Source organism: Stegodyphus dumicola, chromosome X2, assembly GCF_044657685.1.
Source record: "Stegodyphus dumicola isolate Sdum_Otavi_A_Nest chromosome X2, ASM4465768v1".
Lineage (NCBI taxonomy): Eukaryota > Metazoa > Arthropoda > Arachnida > Araneae > Eresidae > Stegodyphus > Stegodyphus dumicola.
In genome coordinates, this window is record NC_140781.1 from 104,002,562 (window position 1) to 104,019,607 (window position 17,046).

A 17,046-nucleotide genomic window follows, 5' to 3' on the forward strand; every position below is an offset into this window, starting at 1 on the left:
ACATATTTTTATGCCGTTTTTATTCTAAAAACATGAGATTTTTTGTGTATTTTTTCATCTCTGAAAAATATGCATTTTATTCCAAAAACTTAAGATTTTTTCTTTTTTTCTGTAATTTTTTAGTATCTGTCATATCTAAAAAATATGTAAACATCATACATATTTTGTTAAAAAGATTTGACATGTGACAGAACCGTTCAGGTTTTTGGAAAAGTGCGCCAGAAAGGTCATTTTGATTCTATCTGTTAATATACTTGGAAAATACTCACTGTTATTTTCAAATATTCAATTTGTGACTTACTCAGTGACTTACCCTCGTATTTTGAGTGGTTCCGCTCGTTATTTTATTTGCCTACCTTTCATTTAAAGTTTTGATTTTTAACACTTAATACTCAGTTTGATTTTATATTTATCTTCCAGCAATAATTCCAAAAACATATTCAGTATTTTTTATATTTATTTTGCAGGAAATATATGCTGATTATGCAGTCATACCCGAAAAGCCAGCAGCGAGATATGAGCAAGAGAGCAACAGAAAATCAATCGATGTAGTTACCAGGAAACCTAATTGCCAATCGAATAATGTTGAAAGAATGACTTCATTTTCAGAAACGAACTCTCTGAATAAAGGAAATTCAGTTTCAGAAACAAAAGTAAAACGACTTCCAGAACCAAATGATGTAAACAGACTTATTCCTCCGCCCGGGAATAGGGTAAATAAAGACAGTAAGTTATCAGCACATGAAGAAACAAATATTAGTCCGCCAAAAAGTGTACAAGGGAGGAAAAAATTAAATGCATGTGGCGTTCACACAAAGAAACAGCCAGAAAATAATTTCAGTTATTTCAAAGACAAAATTGTTCCCGCGAAAACGAACACTGAATTTTCTGTCTCCACAAACCCTTCAGAAGAAATTGAAACATCGACTGGAAACACGAAGAAGCAAGAAAATATCAGTTCGAGTGCTGAAAGGTGTTCAAATAACCTAAAACCTCAGACTGTGAATGATGTAGATTCCGAGAAGAAACAGGAGTCAGAAAATCAAAATATAAATAACAAAAGCACAAACCACAAAAACCTAGATGCCTTTACTGTGCCTTCAGAAACCCATCTTCCATCCAACACCAAAGACTTTCGGAATGTTGAGCTATCATCTTGTGTAGATGCAGAAGACAATCATAAACGAGATCCAGTCGTATTAAATTTAAACGCCTCAAATTTACAACCTGACAAAAATTCCAATAGCAATGTAACTGATTACAATGCAAATGAAAATTCTTGTAGATCTCATTCACAGACATTTCTTCCTGATATTTTAAGTACACTAAATAATTCTGAGCTTCAAGGTACACAGAGTAGCAATAATGCGAGTTCATTCACAAACGAGAAGTTACGAAACTCCAACTTTTCTGAAAAAACAAACCCAGAAAATGAAATAAATCCTAAGAGCAAATCCATTTTATCTCAAAATAATTATGTGTCACACCTCTTGAATTCTGATATTTTAAATTACGAAATGGAAATGGAACTTAAGAAGTTAACTGCTTTAGAATCTCTACAGGCCAACCAATCGATTTATAAACTAGCTTTCGATGAAAATGTCACTGACCACTCAGAAGATGACTCTCGATCACCTAGTCCCATTAATCCTGAAAGCCAAATGCCAAGCAGCATTACTAATGCTGAAATCCTTATTCATGAAGCTGATAGCGGCAGTGATGCTGGGTCAGAAGACGTAGAGCTTATACCTCATCGATACGAAAGTGAATCTTCTCTTCATGAGAATAAACATGTTTACGTCAACAAGCTTTCCTTGGCTGTTGAACTTCTTAGAACGGAAGAGAATCTTCCGTATGATGACGAGTTCAAGAGAGTAGTTGGAGAAAACAATCAGACAGCTGGTAAAATATCTCGTGCTAATCAAGGAGAAATTAACCTTGGATTTGTTGATGATTATTACTCAGATATTCTTCCAGAAGTACATAGCCGAAAAGATGGACAAATTCCTACATCGAAATTTAAAGTTGACGTAGTCAATGAGTCCAAGGAATATCCCAGAAGTAGTGTTATTACTTCGGAGAACACTTTTGACGATTTGAATTGTGAATCATGTGAAGTAGCGACTGAAATAACATTTGAAAGGGGAAATAACCAGGTTAGTTATTTTTGTAGCTCTTCTGCTAAATATTCTTTGAATTTTGTTTTTAGTAAGTTTTATAATGTAAAAGAAACGTAACAAAATATGAAACACATGTATTGACTTAGTTACGTAATTATTCATATGAAGAAATATCCCTCTATATATAACAGGGTTCCATGGGCAAATTCTGGCTGAGAAAGCAAATATTAAGTTGTTAACACCAGACATTGATAGGTGTAAAATGTAAAAGGGTGTATAATAATACATTATCCACAATGACAGCGTAATTTTCTCACAATCTGTACACAATAAGATATTTAAAATTAAGTAATTCTCCTAAACGCTTTTTCAATAATTAATAAAACACTTCATGGAAGTTATTATATTAATTATAATCAAATATATTTCTGCAGTGTTTTTGTGATAAATCTATTGTCATAAGAAACGTGGATGACAGGAAATATTTCACAAAACTTTTTAAGAGCCAAAATGCGATTACATTGCTTTCATATGGCATTAACTGAAAATAAAAGCATATTTAATGTTAGATAGGCATACTTATTTAATCAAATATAAGCACATGACCTTTCATATGTTGTACTTATATCATTCAAGAACTGATTTTCCCGGCACGTGGCCTTGCTCTCCGTCTGAATATGCATGTCTGCAGTAGATTTAAAACGCAGAAAAACTTTGCTTTAATTTATGAAAAAAAGTTTAAAATGTGTTTCCCATCAGCTGAACGAACTGCGGGGTGGAAAAACTGCACAAATCCCAAGTAATAGTAAATTTTTCCACTGTACAAGACAGTCTATCCTGACTGCATGTCCCTGAGACAAGCATACGTTTATGTAGAGTATTATTGGGCTACAGCCATCTGTAATGTAATAAATGTGTTAGAATCGAATAATGTGTTAGTACTATCTAACATGGGTTAGAGTCATCTTTTGTTCTGATAATGACCTGAATTTTCCTTGGCATTGATTTAAATTAGCAGAAGTTTCTGCAAATATGTATTTTGCATGACAGTCCTAATCGATGATAATTAATAGACTAACAGATGCTGGTACCTGATCAATTGGCACAGATGGTACTGCAAAACGTTCTTTGAATATACAGTTGGGCTAAAGTAAGGAGAGACTAGGAAGGGTCATTCCGTATGTTTCTTGATGTCAGAATGGTTCTGCAATTATTCTAAGATTACACATTTTGGGTGGCAGTTTGGAAGATAATTTTCCATTTGCGAATAAAAACTAAGCATTAAAGTGCACGTATTCTTTCGAAACGCCATTCCAGTTACACGTTAAGCTAAAACTACCAAGGTTCGAAATGTTTCCCATCAATAAATATCCAACAAGCTCCGCCAGCTTGTACTATTTTTAATCATGTAGGTAGGATTCATTGCTTAATTTTACTGGGACCATACACGCAAACCATCAGTAGCCTGAGCAACCCAAACTACATCTCATTAGAACAGGCATGTCAAACTTAGCATATCAAGAGGGTCAAATAATCATCAGAGTACAATAATGTTAAAAAAGAAACTAGTTGCTTGCCATTTTAATTAAAAATAATAATTTAATTTCATAAAATAACATAGAAAAAAAATCTCTTGCGTTATGTTCGTACATCCAAGTTAGAATAACTAATAACTATTAACCTCTCCTAAAACTTACTTTGGATCATATGTATTTAATACTTCTAGCTTATAACCCATTTATGAGGCTGTGAGTGTTTGTATCAAAGACACTTTTTGATTACACTAACTTAATTTTAATGAACAATAATTATTCGTTATGGTTATGGTTAATGCTATGGTTCACCAAAAACAAAAATATATGCTTGAAATATTTCCTTATAATCTTAATTAGGACGATCACTCTCGACAAAATTTTATTTAGCACCAACATACTTTCCTATGAGAGCATCAATAATCAGTTTTGGAGTAGTCCTGACACTCTTCACTACTCAAGTGTATATGGCTGATGATATTCCGATGAGTAAACAAAGGAGGAAGCTGACTCACTTTTGTATTTTTTAATGGCCGGCACTAGCCATTTTAGGCTTTGGCCACTACTAAGGCTAGAAGCGCTGATCATTTTATTATGGAGGCACCTGTTAGGCGGCCACCGTTACCTCCTATTGAAGGGACAGACAATTTACATCGATTGCCTACTCCAGGATTCGAAGCCGGGCTCTTCAGTACGGCAGTTAGCATCACTAACCACTTTACTGCGATATATTACTATATTGTGCTGAGTTTCTATTGCAAGAGCAATACTTCCCAGTCATGCAAAGAGTTCCCTGCGGAGCCTGGTATTAGAAAATTCCTTATTGAGTTTCCTCTGGGGGGGGGAGAAATAAGAAGGAGAAAAAGCAATACGGCGCAATTTTTCGCCTGGGCTCAGGAGTTGACGCGAGCTGTTTGCAACACTGGTCCAAACAAAAACAAGTTCAAAGTAGTTACATCTAAAAGTCCGTGAGATGCTCGTAGCCTGCTGGCACTTCACTGTGATCGGTCGAAATCTAGTTAGAATGCTTGTCAGAAGAGATGATGTGAGAAGGTGCACACGGAGCGTAAACACAGAGTACTGACGAGTAAAATTAATTATTGGCTTGCCTAATTAAGTGTGCAGCAAAAGGTCAAATAATTATTGTATGAGGAAATCGTCCGGGATGATTTCATAGTTCAGAATATCAGCAAAGTTACCTGTACTATTGGTCTCTGCTTTCCTGAAAAAGTTTCCATTTAGCTTGGAACTTCGAAATGTTCTTGAGAGTGAAGGTATAAAAAGAAAGTTAACGTTGAATTAAAAAGGTGCCAAATCGAATCGCGAAAATAATTTATCTCTTCTTTCCTATTTTAGCTCAAAATATTTTTTTTTTAAGTGTTTGAAGTATAAAACTTTATGATTGCTTTGTTCTTCTTTGTGATGTCTTTTTCGTGACATCGAAAACTTGTGTCCCGCTTTCTTTTCCATTGAAAATTTTCGGCTTTTCTCTCTTCTCGCATAATATACCATCGGTGATATTTTATTGAGTGCGGCAAAATGTGTTCCTATTATTTTGCCTGTCGCATAGAATATATCGAGCAGTATTAGTAATCAGAATATTCAGTGTTAATTAACGCTGATTCAATAGAAAAGGCTGAGTATATTTTGAAAGACAAACGAGAATCCTATAGAAACGCATTGTTTTCTGTTGTAGCCATGGCCAACAAACTGTAATTTTTATCTATTAGTAATATGCATACTGATATGGAATACTTATATCGTATCAATGTGGTTTCTTAAAATGATTCTCCATCAAGAGGAATATGTATGTATACATACATATATTATGATTTATTAAAACAAAATCGGATGCATATATTCAATGAAATTTCTTTTTTAAGCATCAGAAAATATATAAATTCCTTTTTAAGAGTGAAATATCTAGGAATATTTTCGACAATTCGTGAGTGACGCATGGAGTTCACGAAGTGCACTCAAACAGCGTGGTATAAGAGGGGTTCGAGTGAAAATATCGATCTTTTTATGAAGCACGTTCTAACGTAAAGTTAACGTACGTAAAGTTAACAAGTGTGCTATATCTCGATCTGAAATTCACAGATGTTTTTGAAATACAGGACGTCCCATAAATTTAGATGCATTTAAAAATTACTATATATCCCGACGTATAACGCACGCCTATAATTTCAAAACCGCATTTTTTAATTTTTAGGCATATTTGGAGTATAATGCGCGACCTTTTCTTTACGAAGAAACATGAATGGTACATATGTGATGCTCTTATTTATTCGAAGATTTTTCCCAGGCTTTCGAGCAATGGTATACGGAATTGATCAGAGATAAGGGGAACAATATGTGTGTGATTTATTGAAAGGCACAAAAACGGTTTACATAGCACAACGGGAAACGAAAAATCTCACTTCACCGTAGCGCTTTCCCGCTTAGCGGACGGTACAAAAATCTAAACCCATGGTTATTTTTAAAAGAAAGACGGTGCCACAATGTAATTTCCTAAATGGTATTTACATTCATGTTCACGAAAAAGGATGTATGGATGAAAACGGTGTGAAATCGGATAAGCAATGTTTGGCAAAAGCGTCCTCTTTCTTTAAAGTCTTTTAGTTTGGGACATAATGAAATCGCATCTAAGGGATAATCCAAGGGGACATAATGAAATCTCATCTAAGCGATACCTCTGAGTCATATGGAAGCAAAGCACAAGCACAATCTAGTTTTGCAGTCACGAAGCTTGGTATGTATCGGATTAAAGCCGGATAGTGTTCATTGATAAAGCACGATTTTCACTCTCAGATGTTCGCAAAATTCCTATGTGGAGGAGACCTGTGTGTTATTTAATTATTGTATGAATTTCTGATTTAACAAGAACTCTTCATAACCTCATAGAACGGTGTAATTAAAACTCATGGGTACAAAATCTGGGTATATTTACAGAATCCGGGGCATGTTTAGGACTGAAGAAGGACACAGCATTGTAATGCTGGACTGTTCCATGCAATCCGCGGCGTCTGGCCACTTTAGCTTTTTATATTATAGCCAAAGATGAAAAAGAATTTATCGAATTATTAACTACTATGAAAATATTAGAAACAATATTTAATGATAGTTTATTATATAAATATGCTCACCCCGCATCATTTTGGAGCAGTATACATCAGCTGGAGTTACCTCTTAGAGAGCCACTGCCTATGAAATCCGATAACTTTTAATGGTCTTTTGTTGCATTTTAACTGCCTGATGAAACATCGAAGAAATTTCTTTTGCATTACCAGCGCTGCAGATGGCCTTTTAGCTCGTCCTCAGATAAAGAACGCCACCAAGAAATGCTTGTAGTTGCTACTAATGCTCACTTGTCTGACCATAGTTGGACCAAGTCCACGAAATTCTTCGTGGCAAGGAGCGCAAGATACGTCTGTCGTTGGCAACAACGTTGGGCTTGGTCAACAAATATGCAACTTGCACTTCTGTTGAAATCTGCTGCACATTGATTTTACTTTCCAGAACTTTCTCACGTACGAAAAAAATGTTTTAGACGTATGTGCTTGGTCCTGCGATGAAACTCAGGGTTCTAAGCTAGTCTTACTACAGCACTGTTGTCTACATAGATGGTTGGCACTTGTTTCAATGAAGAAACACCACTAATCAGTCTGTTCAGCCAAATCACCTCTTTTGCAGCTTCATTTGCTGTAACTATCTCCACTTCTGTAGTTGATGTTGCAACCATGGCTTGGCGTTGGCTCAACCAAGATATTGTTCCACCTGCATACAAACATGTTACTCCACTGGTTGATCTGCCTGTTTGAATACATCCACCAAAGTCAGCATCACTAAAACATTCTAAAATTTCTGGTTTATAGCCTGATATATAAACGATGCATTTTTGCTTGGAGTTTGCAATGTATCTAAATACACGCTTAATCTTGATCCAGTCTTCTTTAGAGGGATTTTCTAATTTATGCGACAAAACACTAATAGAGTATGCCAAGTCAGGTCTTGTCCCCATCATTAAATACATCCATGCTCCCACAGCTTCACGGTAAGGGATATTTGTTTCATTAACGTCTTCTGTGTAAACCACTTTATCTTTCAAAATGGGTGTATGAACTGGTCTGCAGTCACTCATGCTAAACCGCTGAAGGATCTTTGTGGCATATGCTTCTTGCCCTGTCTTAATACTTCCATCTTCAAGACGCTGTATTTCTAGTCCTAAGAAAGATGAAGCTGACTTGCTGGTAATTTTAAACTTTAACTTCAACTGGTCTGTAAAATTTCTGGAATCTTCTTCATCAGTAACAACGATCAGTCCATCATCCACGTAGAGTGCTATGAGTAGCTTCTTACCGTTTTCTTCTCAAATGAATAGACATGGGTCTGCTTCACTGACCTTAAACCCAAGGTCCATCAGGAATTTTCCGAAATATTTATGCCAGCATCGAGGAGTTTGTTTTAGCCCATACAAGCTTTTCTTGGGTCTGCATACTTTATTAGTACCATCGTTATATCCTTCAGGCTGATTCATATAGATAGTTTCCTCTAGATCACCGTACAAGAAAGCAGTCGAAACATCAAATTGCATAAGATGCATATTCTCACTAACTGCAATGCTTATGTGTGAACGCACAGTTCCTAGCTTTGTGACTGGACTGAAGGTCTGATCATAATTAATACCTTGCCTCAGATTGAAGCCTTTAATCACAAGTCTTGCTTTGTACTTATCCACTGTGTAATCTGGATTTTTCTTGATTCGAAAGACCCATTTTCAAGGAAGAGCTTTTGCTTCATCTGGAAGGGTTTCTAGTGTCCAGGTGTCATTTTCCTTCAAGGAGCTAATTTCAGAATCCATGGCCTTTTCCCAGAAATCCTGTTCGTTACAATTAATAGCTTCTTTGTATGACTGTGGTTCATACACATCACACATAAAAACTTCAGATGCCATCACATAATCTTCAAAACGTATAGGCCTTTTTATTGCACTTCGCTTTCTTAAGTTCCTAGCAGGTGATTCTTTTTCATCTTCATTTTCCCTTTCAGAACTTGTTTGATTATCTGAATCTTCTTGATCTTGCTTCCCCTCATTTTCAGCTTCAGGTAACTGTATTTTAGGTTCAGGCAAAGGTATTTCTACTGGAGTTTCGCAATTTTTCATAGGTTTTTCTTGAATACTACATTTTGTGAGCAGATAATAGTACTGGTTTCTTTTATCCAGATGCGATATCGTTCATTTCCATCATATCCTAGTTAGGTAGCCCTTTACGGCTTTCTTATCCAATTTTCTGCGTCTCTGATCTGGTATTTGAGCAAAACAGATGGATCCAACTATACGCATATGTCTTATTCTAAGTTTTTGTCCCATCTAAGATTCGTAAGGACTTACATTTGATGATAAACTTTTCCCTGTTCTGTTTAAAATATAGACAGATGTACTAATAAATTCAGCTTATAATGATGAGGGAAAATTAACTTCAGAATTAGAATTCTTCAAAGTTCTTGCCATTTCTACCAAGGTTCTGTTTTCTCGCTCACTCCCACCGTTTTGCTGTGGGGTATAGGGGGCAGTTAATCTTTGAAGAATTCAATTTTGTCTTAGAATAAGCCTAACATTTTTATTATCAAACTCACCACCATTGTCACTTAACAACTCTTTGATGGTATGTCCTAAGCTTTTCGCATGTGCTAGCATACTTTCAACTGCTTCTTCAACTTTTGATTTATGGCGAAGGAAAACCACATACCTAAATTTGGTGAAATGATCCTTGAAGACTACAAAATAACGATACCTTTCGAAGGATTCGTCAAACGGTCCGCAAACATCCGTTGAGATAAGTTCTCCGGGCTTTGTTTTCTTCTCTCTGTTGCCAAATTTTAGACGATGTGTTTTCCCCATATATACAGGGTTCACATAGTTGACTGTCTAGTTTAACCCTGATACCCATCTGTTCTTCAAGGACATTCTTAATATGACGTTTGTCCTGGTGACCCCAGCGCTCATGGTATAACTGCAGAGTTGAATCACTTGTGACAGCTATGTTGACTTCTACTGGGTTATTCGGAACAAGTACTTCCATATGAATTTTATAGAGACCACCACTTATGCTTCTTGTACCATAGAGTACAATTTCATTGTTGATTTTCAACCAGCATTCTTCTGCAGTTGATTCAAATCTACTATTTTAGTTTTTATCTTGAGCAGCCAGTACGGAAAATAAGTTCTTACTAATACCTGGAACAAACCAAACTTCTTTAAGTTCTTTGAATTGTTTTTCTCCTTTTATTGTTGTCATAATTTTCCTTTACTACCTTAAAAGTTCCTTTACCTACAGCTGGTAGTTTTTTGCCATTTGCAGCAGTAATTCCATGTGGTGCTTCAAATTTTTCAAATTCTGTGAAGTAATCACTATTATTGGTAATGTGCTTTGAAGCAGCATTATCCACAGCCAGTCATAGCAATTCTTTTCAGATGAGGAAGCTTCTTCGTCTAGAGCTAAATAAGGACATATTTGCTTTAACACCATCTTTTCTTGAGACTTTATCATTTTGACTGGGCTTCGGTGGTCTTCCATCTTCTATCCGTTTTCGACAAAATTTAATCCAATGTCCACTCTGGGGGCAATAGTTGCATTTTCCTATCTGCTTTTTACATTTGAAATTTCTTTTTATTTTGCTTGATTTAGCTTCTAACGCATATTGATTTTGGACATCACCTTTAGATTTTTCTTCTTTATATTCTCTTTCTTAAGAGCATAATTGAGTAGTTAACTCATAAATTGTTCTTTTCACTTCATTAAGAAGCAGCCAACTTGACTTAAAACAACGGTAATCTTGAGGTAGTGTGTCTAAAATTTTGCAAATTAATAACATCTGAGGCAGTTGGGTTTCTTGCTTTCTTTGAAGACCTAAATTTCATTCATTTCAAAGATTCTTCAGCTTTGATAGATGGGCAGCCATACGATCATTCATTGTCCACTTACACTGGAAAATATTATATAACTGATTGTCAGATGTTGCTTCAAAAAGTTTATGAATTTCTAGCCACACCTCTCTAGCAGTATCAAACCTCATAATTTTCTGCATGGTTTCTTCTGTCATAGAATTCGTCAGTATCATCATGGCACAAGTGTTCGCCTTTTATATATCGTGAAAGATCATCCGAGTATTTCTTCAAAGTTGCTTCAACAGCTCCTTCAGGTGGCTGATCGGCTTTAACTATTTTTCCTTCAACAACTTCCAAGGAGTCGTTATAGTAGTTTAAAGCGAACTTGATTCTATACTTCCACATCAGCCAATCCGATTCTCCACTTAATGGCTTCAACTGCAACTTTCCTACCTCCATTATTTACTCTTAGCGTTTCTGGAACCTTCTTCACTTTTATCGAAATAAAAAGATAAACACTTGAATATTTAGTCCAGTTCAATCAAATACTTCCCTCTAGGGCTTTTTTTAAACAAAATATGATTTCAGGACTTGAATAATGAGAAGAAAAAACTTTGCCGATCGCGTGGTTAGGGTTAACGCTATTGTCTTATTATAAAAACTTCTGCATTAAAAATAAAACTCTACTATCATTTTTGCGCATGTAGCGTGCGTAAAATCCATAACCTATTGCATTTTAAGATTAAATATGCTAAAACTGAAGAAGAATCATACTAAACGTTTTTCTAATCCATGCTTTTAATGCAAGTTAAGTTATATGACAAAGTCAACAACAAATCGCTCAACTGAGCTTCTCAAAGTAGAAGTTGAAGTACATTCTGAGATGTTGCCAAACAAATATATAAAATAAAAAATTCCAGTACCTTGTTTTTTCTTTTGTAACATAAATAACTTCAACAGATTCTAGACAGAATATCCTCATCTATTGTCTCCGGAGGCAGCTGTACATAACTTTACGATGTAATGATTCTGAACATAAGTTTGTTTAATGAATGCAGTGACTGGTATCAAGTTGTAATCATTCTTTTCTTTTATGTCTTTATTCGTCATTTCAAGTTTTATCACGATCGAACAAATTTCTGGTGCGTCCGATGCGGTTGCTCTCTTTCAGCCCTAGGCACAAGCATATATGCCCTAGGCATATATTTATGTTATTATCTGGCTGTGAATTAATTCGCCATTTTATTTTCGAATAATTATTAGTTTAATTTGTTATCATTTGAGCGATTTTAAAGAATCTTTATTTATAACTCTTGCAATTTATTTGAAGTCAGATCTGCTGATCTTCAAAATAACATTGTTTCGTCCAACAGATACAAAGATGAAAGGAAAATCTGTGTTTAAGGTGATTAAAAATTTCACAAAGAAGCAGTTTTTCGGTTAGCATTAAAACGGAATTTAAATGGAAGTTGAAAATAAGTAAGTAAACAAATAAAATTTCTAAGTTTCTTGTTTCTTAACTACATGGGAAAAAAGAAATTGTATTATGCGATTAGGAAAATGATCGCATAAGTTAACATGAGGTGATAACATTAGTTGTGATAACATCAAGACAAACGCAACAAGTTTTATGCGCCCTTTATGTCATGAAATTTGTCATGCCACTACATAAAAAAGGGAAAAGTGTAATTAATTAGGTAAATATTACTGAAGTATTGAGTGATATGTATATATAATTAATTACGGCTTCAGTTTTGCTCAAATTTGAAATGCGCTCAAATTTAAACAAGGGGGTTATAAAAGATATCCCTATATAAAAAATCTTGTGTACCTGCTAATATGTGAATGCTATGTGTTATGCGAATGTTAAAAAGATGTAAAAATTCTGTAACTTCGAAAACACGTATATTTTTTCCTTCTATAATACATTATAAATTAAATTTTTCATTTAACTTATGTTTACATACTAATGTGTATGCGTGGGTGTTCCAAAAGTGATAGGACACATGGAAACAAAAACCTTTCATTACGAAATGCAAGGTCGCATATGTTAAGCGGTTTTTAAGCGACAAAAGGTGCGTTCCCTTCTTTCTCAACGTAAACGCCTGTCTTCTCTTTACTTGTATTCTCGTCCATTCCTTAACTCTTGCAGTAACTGAAGTCGATAACCCATAAATGGTGACTGTTCAGACAAAAATATCGGTTAACAGAGAATTGAGGTTCTCTCTGGGAAGATGATGAAGTCGATAACCCATAAATGGTGACTACTCAGACAAAAATATCGGTTAACAGAGAATTGAAGTTCTCTCTGGGAAGATGATGAACGAGGAGGCGGTTAAGATAGTAGGTTTTATAAATTGATCACACCTTAACCAAAGTTACTGGGATGGTTTTAAAGAACTTCAGCACTAGTATGAAACAAAAACATCAAATATAAGTAACTAATCGAGAAGCAAAGCGATGTCACAACGGAGGAGCACAGACAAAACACATGAAAAAGTACAAAACACAAATGCGACTAAAATCAAGGAGGTTAGAATAGAAGGAGGGAGGGTTCGCAGTTTCCTCCACTATCGGGGAATGAAACTCCGCTGAACAAGCGGCGTCCATGTTTGTGACTTCAAAACATTGCATTACGGCAGTGACATGTACGTGTTTCTAAGCTGTTCTGTGCATTTATTTTCCAGTAAAAATATGTTAAATTTATAATGAAATCCCTCGCTATTGTTAAATTTTTGTTTTAAAGTAATAAAGATGATATCCATAATTTACTATGTACAGCAAATTATTAAGAAATAGTTCGAAATCTAAATCCATGCGCATAACATTAAAGCCTTTAAAAAATGATGTTTCTGCATATTTCACGGATTTGCTTAGGTTAGAAAATAAATCTTAATGAAATAAAACAGATTTATGTGAATTCATTGATTTCAGTTTATGCGCATTTCATATTTATTAATCTCAAAGAAACTGCCTTTAATTAAGTTGAATTACAGAAATACACCTATTTTTGGTTTTGGTTTGGTTATTTATTTAAGTTTTTGGATACATCTTTCCACATGTTCAATTGTGTAAATATTTTGCTTAATTTTATCACTATACTGCCTAGAAATTTGTAAGTTTACATAAAAAATTTTTAACAACAGAACAGTTTATCTTAACTTAAAAAAATGAATAATAATTAATATATAAAAAAAAGCATTGCTTTATTTAACACCTTTACAATTAATAAAAATAGTAACAATTGATTTCTTACATTTCATGAAAGTTATAAAACGAATTAACTAAAACGTTCAAATTATACAATTTAAATCCTACCATATAGCATTGTATCTTAAGGAACGAAGATACCAGCTATAAACAGAAACATTAAAATGTATTTAATATATTTTGATTATAGTTATATTAAATAACCTATTTTAAGTCCTTTTTTTTCACATCTGGAAAGAAAACCACATGACATTGTGATATTTTTTGACATAGTTGTCGTATTACATAAAAAAAGAAAATTAATACTTACGTGTGAAAAATAATGCCCGGAATTTTTTTCGAGAATCTATTTGTGCATCCATATGCAATACAAGCTGACATGCTTCAAAAAGAAAAGAAAAAAATGTTGCAATGACAGACTTCCTTGCACAAGTCACGGTGATAACAGGAAGATGGCCGCCAAGCTTCACCGTTTGAGTTGAACCTTCCCTCCTTCTATTCTAACCTCCTTGACTAAAATGAACGCAAAACTACCGATAACGCTGCTTGCGAAAACTCTAAAGCGTCCTATGTCTCTATATGCGAAAAACAGAGCGAGTGCCTTTCTGCGCCTAACGGCTTAACGCGAGGCCGTACGTTCTGTGATGAAAAGTGTTTGCTTCGGTGTGCTCTTTACCCTTTATAGTTTATTCCATTAGTTTTGAAATACCCTGTTCAACAATAATTTATTTATCGATAAAGATCTGAAAAAAAAATTTTATTTTACAGGATCAGTCAGAAGATGTTAAGACAGAATTTCGCAGGTTTGGTGTCCGGGCTCAACACTATCTTTCACCAAGAGCAGCTTTAGTAAATCCTTGCTTTTGTTGCATCATTATGTAATATCATGTTTGCCTTTTTGATTCCATCCATATGAAAATTTTTAATAATATTTCTGATGTTTGAAATCATATAAAAAGTTTCATAAATACCAATTTCTTTAGTATTGCATTTATTGCTAGAATGAATTTAAATGTGTTAAAAATGTGAATTGTGCCACATTCCAGTACAAATTCTGGAATTCATTAATGTTAATATTCTGATAAATATTTTGAATAATATATGTGTATATATATGTACACTCAGATATACTAGTGTTGTTAATTAGTTTAACTAAGAACTTTGTGACATAAAATTAAGGTTATCATAAAAAGGTAAAATAAATATAGTAATATTTTTTAGAACTCTTTTCATATATTAAATTATTAAATCATGCAATGGTTTTTAACTCGGCGAAGCAGTAAGCAATTTCGATAAATGCGTTATAAGAATGTAAATATGAGCATTTCTACAAAACGCGCCCTAAACCAAGCGGACAATTTCTATGAAATATTTCTCACATTCAAAGAAATTTATCTCCTTCAAAATAATCACCAAAGGAGTCTATACAATTTTTTCAACGTTTCTTTCGGTCATCGAAACACTGTTCATAGGTGTTGGAACGAACCGTTCGGAAAATAAGCGTAACACTGTTGTTTTGTTATTGTGACTTACCTCACTTCTTTGACAGTAACATCAGAACAAGCCCACGAAATTCATAGTGGCAATGAGCAAGATTGCACCTATCATTGGTGAGAGCCTTGAGCACCATAATAGGTGACAGTGCGACTTTGCTCAGTTCTGTCCCCAGTTTTGAAGGAGAGCACCCCAGGGAAACGAGTCCGAGGATCTCCCACTTATCAGCAACCTCTTGAGAGGATTTTCGGCTCGCCGCATGTTTAGAGCGCCCTCATGCCGCACAGGCACTAGACATTTACCCTTCAGTTCGGCAGTCAGCGTTGCAAACCACTAGCCTGGTTGTGCGGCCCTCGTAATATTTGCTTTAAGATCCGAGATTTTTTTCAAATCTCTGTCCTTTCATTATCATAAGTTGCGAGAATGTGGTGGGTGATTTATCGCTGCAATTCGATGCTTAACAAGATATTGTTGTACAGAAAATGCTGTATGGGGCATAGCATTGTCATATAAAAGAAACCATTGCCAAGAATAAAAAAATTCCTCCCTAACTCGCCTTAAAAAGTACCTCCTTGTAAAAATACTGATTATTTGATTGATTTTCAGGGATAGATTCATGGTGAAGAGTTCTTTTCAATCAAAAAATGCAATCAGCATCACATTCATCTTTAATTTTAAAATCCGTTTTCTTTTTTAAAAATTTTTTATTATTAGCTTTTAAACTTTTTGTGGGAGGAGATAGTTTTTTCCCACTGTGAACTTTGTCGTTTTATTTCTGGGTCGTATTGTAGACAACATATCTTACCTCTCGCTGTGATACATTTGAAGAGATTGCTGTCCTGTTCCGCAGTAGTCACCAAATCTTCACAGCAAGCTTTTCTTTCTTCTTTTGGCTGTTCTATCAAAGTCCGAGGCCTAAATCGAGCACGCTTTCCTCATTTTCAGATTTTCAAGTAAAATTAACCTACAGCTTTCTTTGTTTATCCCAAGCATGTCTGAAAATTGTTGAGTTGTTACACGTCTATGAACTTTTAACCGAACAGCGAATTTGTTTCACAGTATCCTCATTCGTTGAAGTTGAAGATCTTCATCTTCAACGCTTTCGCGCCCACATTTAGCTATTCTGCTACTCATACAGTTGCGTTCTTGATAACGATGCATCACCATATACTGTTCGAATGTCTCAGTCTGTGTGTATTGTTATAACGTTTTCCAGATACAATTTGGAGTTTGAGCGCTAGTCATGTACGGCTGCACGACTGCCAGGGTCTGAGCTCTCTTTCTAGCGTAATTACAATGCTAAGCAAATATGTAACATAAAACAATAAATGGAAATGCTGTTACATATTGTATTTAGACTATAACAACCATTTACCCTAGGAGTCATTACTTAGATAAAATAAGTGTTCATTTTTGTAAGAACAGATAAAACAAATGTGGTGATGTAATTTCAATTCCTTCTACAAATTCTCTTAGAATGTAACTACAGACTATTGCAACTGATTAGTCTTTATTTTGTTTTATCGAAATATGCGTCTTGCATTTTGTTTCACGGAAATAATAACAGTTTTTAACTGTATAATCGTTATCAAAATAAATGAAGATAAAAGAATAAATAAAATTCTGAGACTTGCAACTTCAATGAATATATATTTGGTCCGCACAAGGAAAAGGAAGTTCCAATTAATCACATGTGTTTTAGTCCCAGTTAATGCGGATATTTACAGGCCTACTGTAATGAATTCATGAAAAATAAATAAATTAAAATAAAAAATAGAGGAAAATATTTTTAATCACAGAA

The 17,046-nt window shown here is 34.6% G+C and overlaps 1 protein-coding gene across 3 annotated transcripts in view; it reads left to right on the forward strand.

Moving 5' to 3' along the window:
• Positions 1-14,725, forward strand: part of LOC118184687 (uncharacterized) — a 117,852-nt gene extending 103,127 nt beyond the window's left edge. For all 3 annotated transcript variants that reach the window (XM_085809780.1, XM_085809781.1, XM_085809782.1), the window contains exons 6-7: positions 468-2,156; positions 14,520-14,725. In XM_085809780.1, coding sequence (XP_085665906.1) covers positions 468-2,156; positions 14,520-14,633 — 1,803 coding nt within the window. In that variant the 3' untranslated portion in view covers positions 14,634-14,725. The remainder of the gene's footprint in view (positions 1-467; positions 2,157-14,519) is intronic.
• The last annotated feature ends 2,321 nt before the right edge of the window (positions 14,726-17,046 follow it).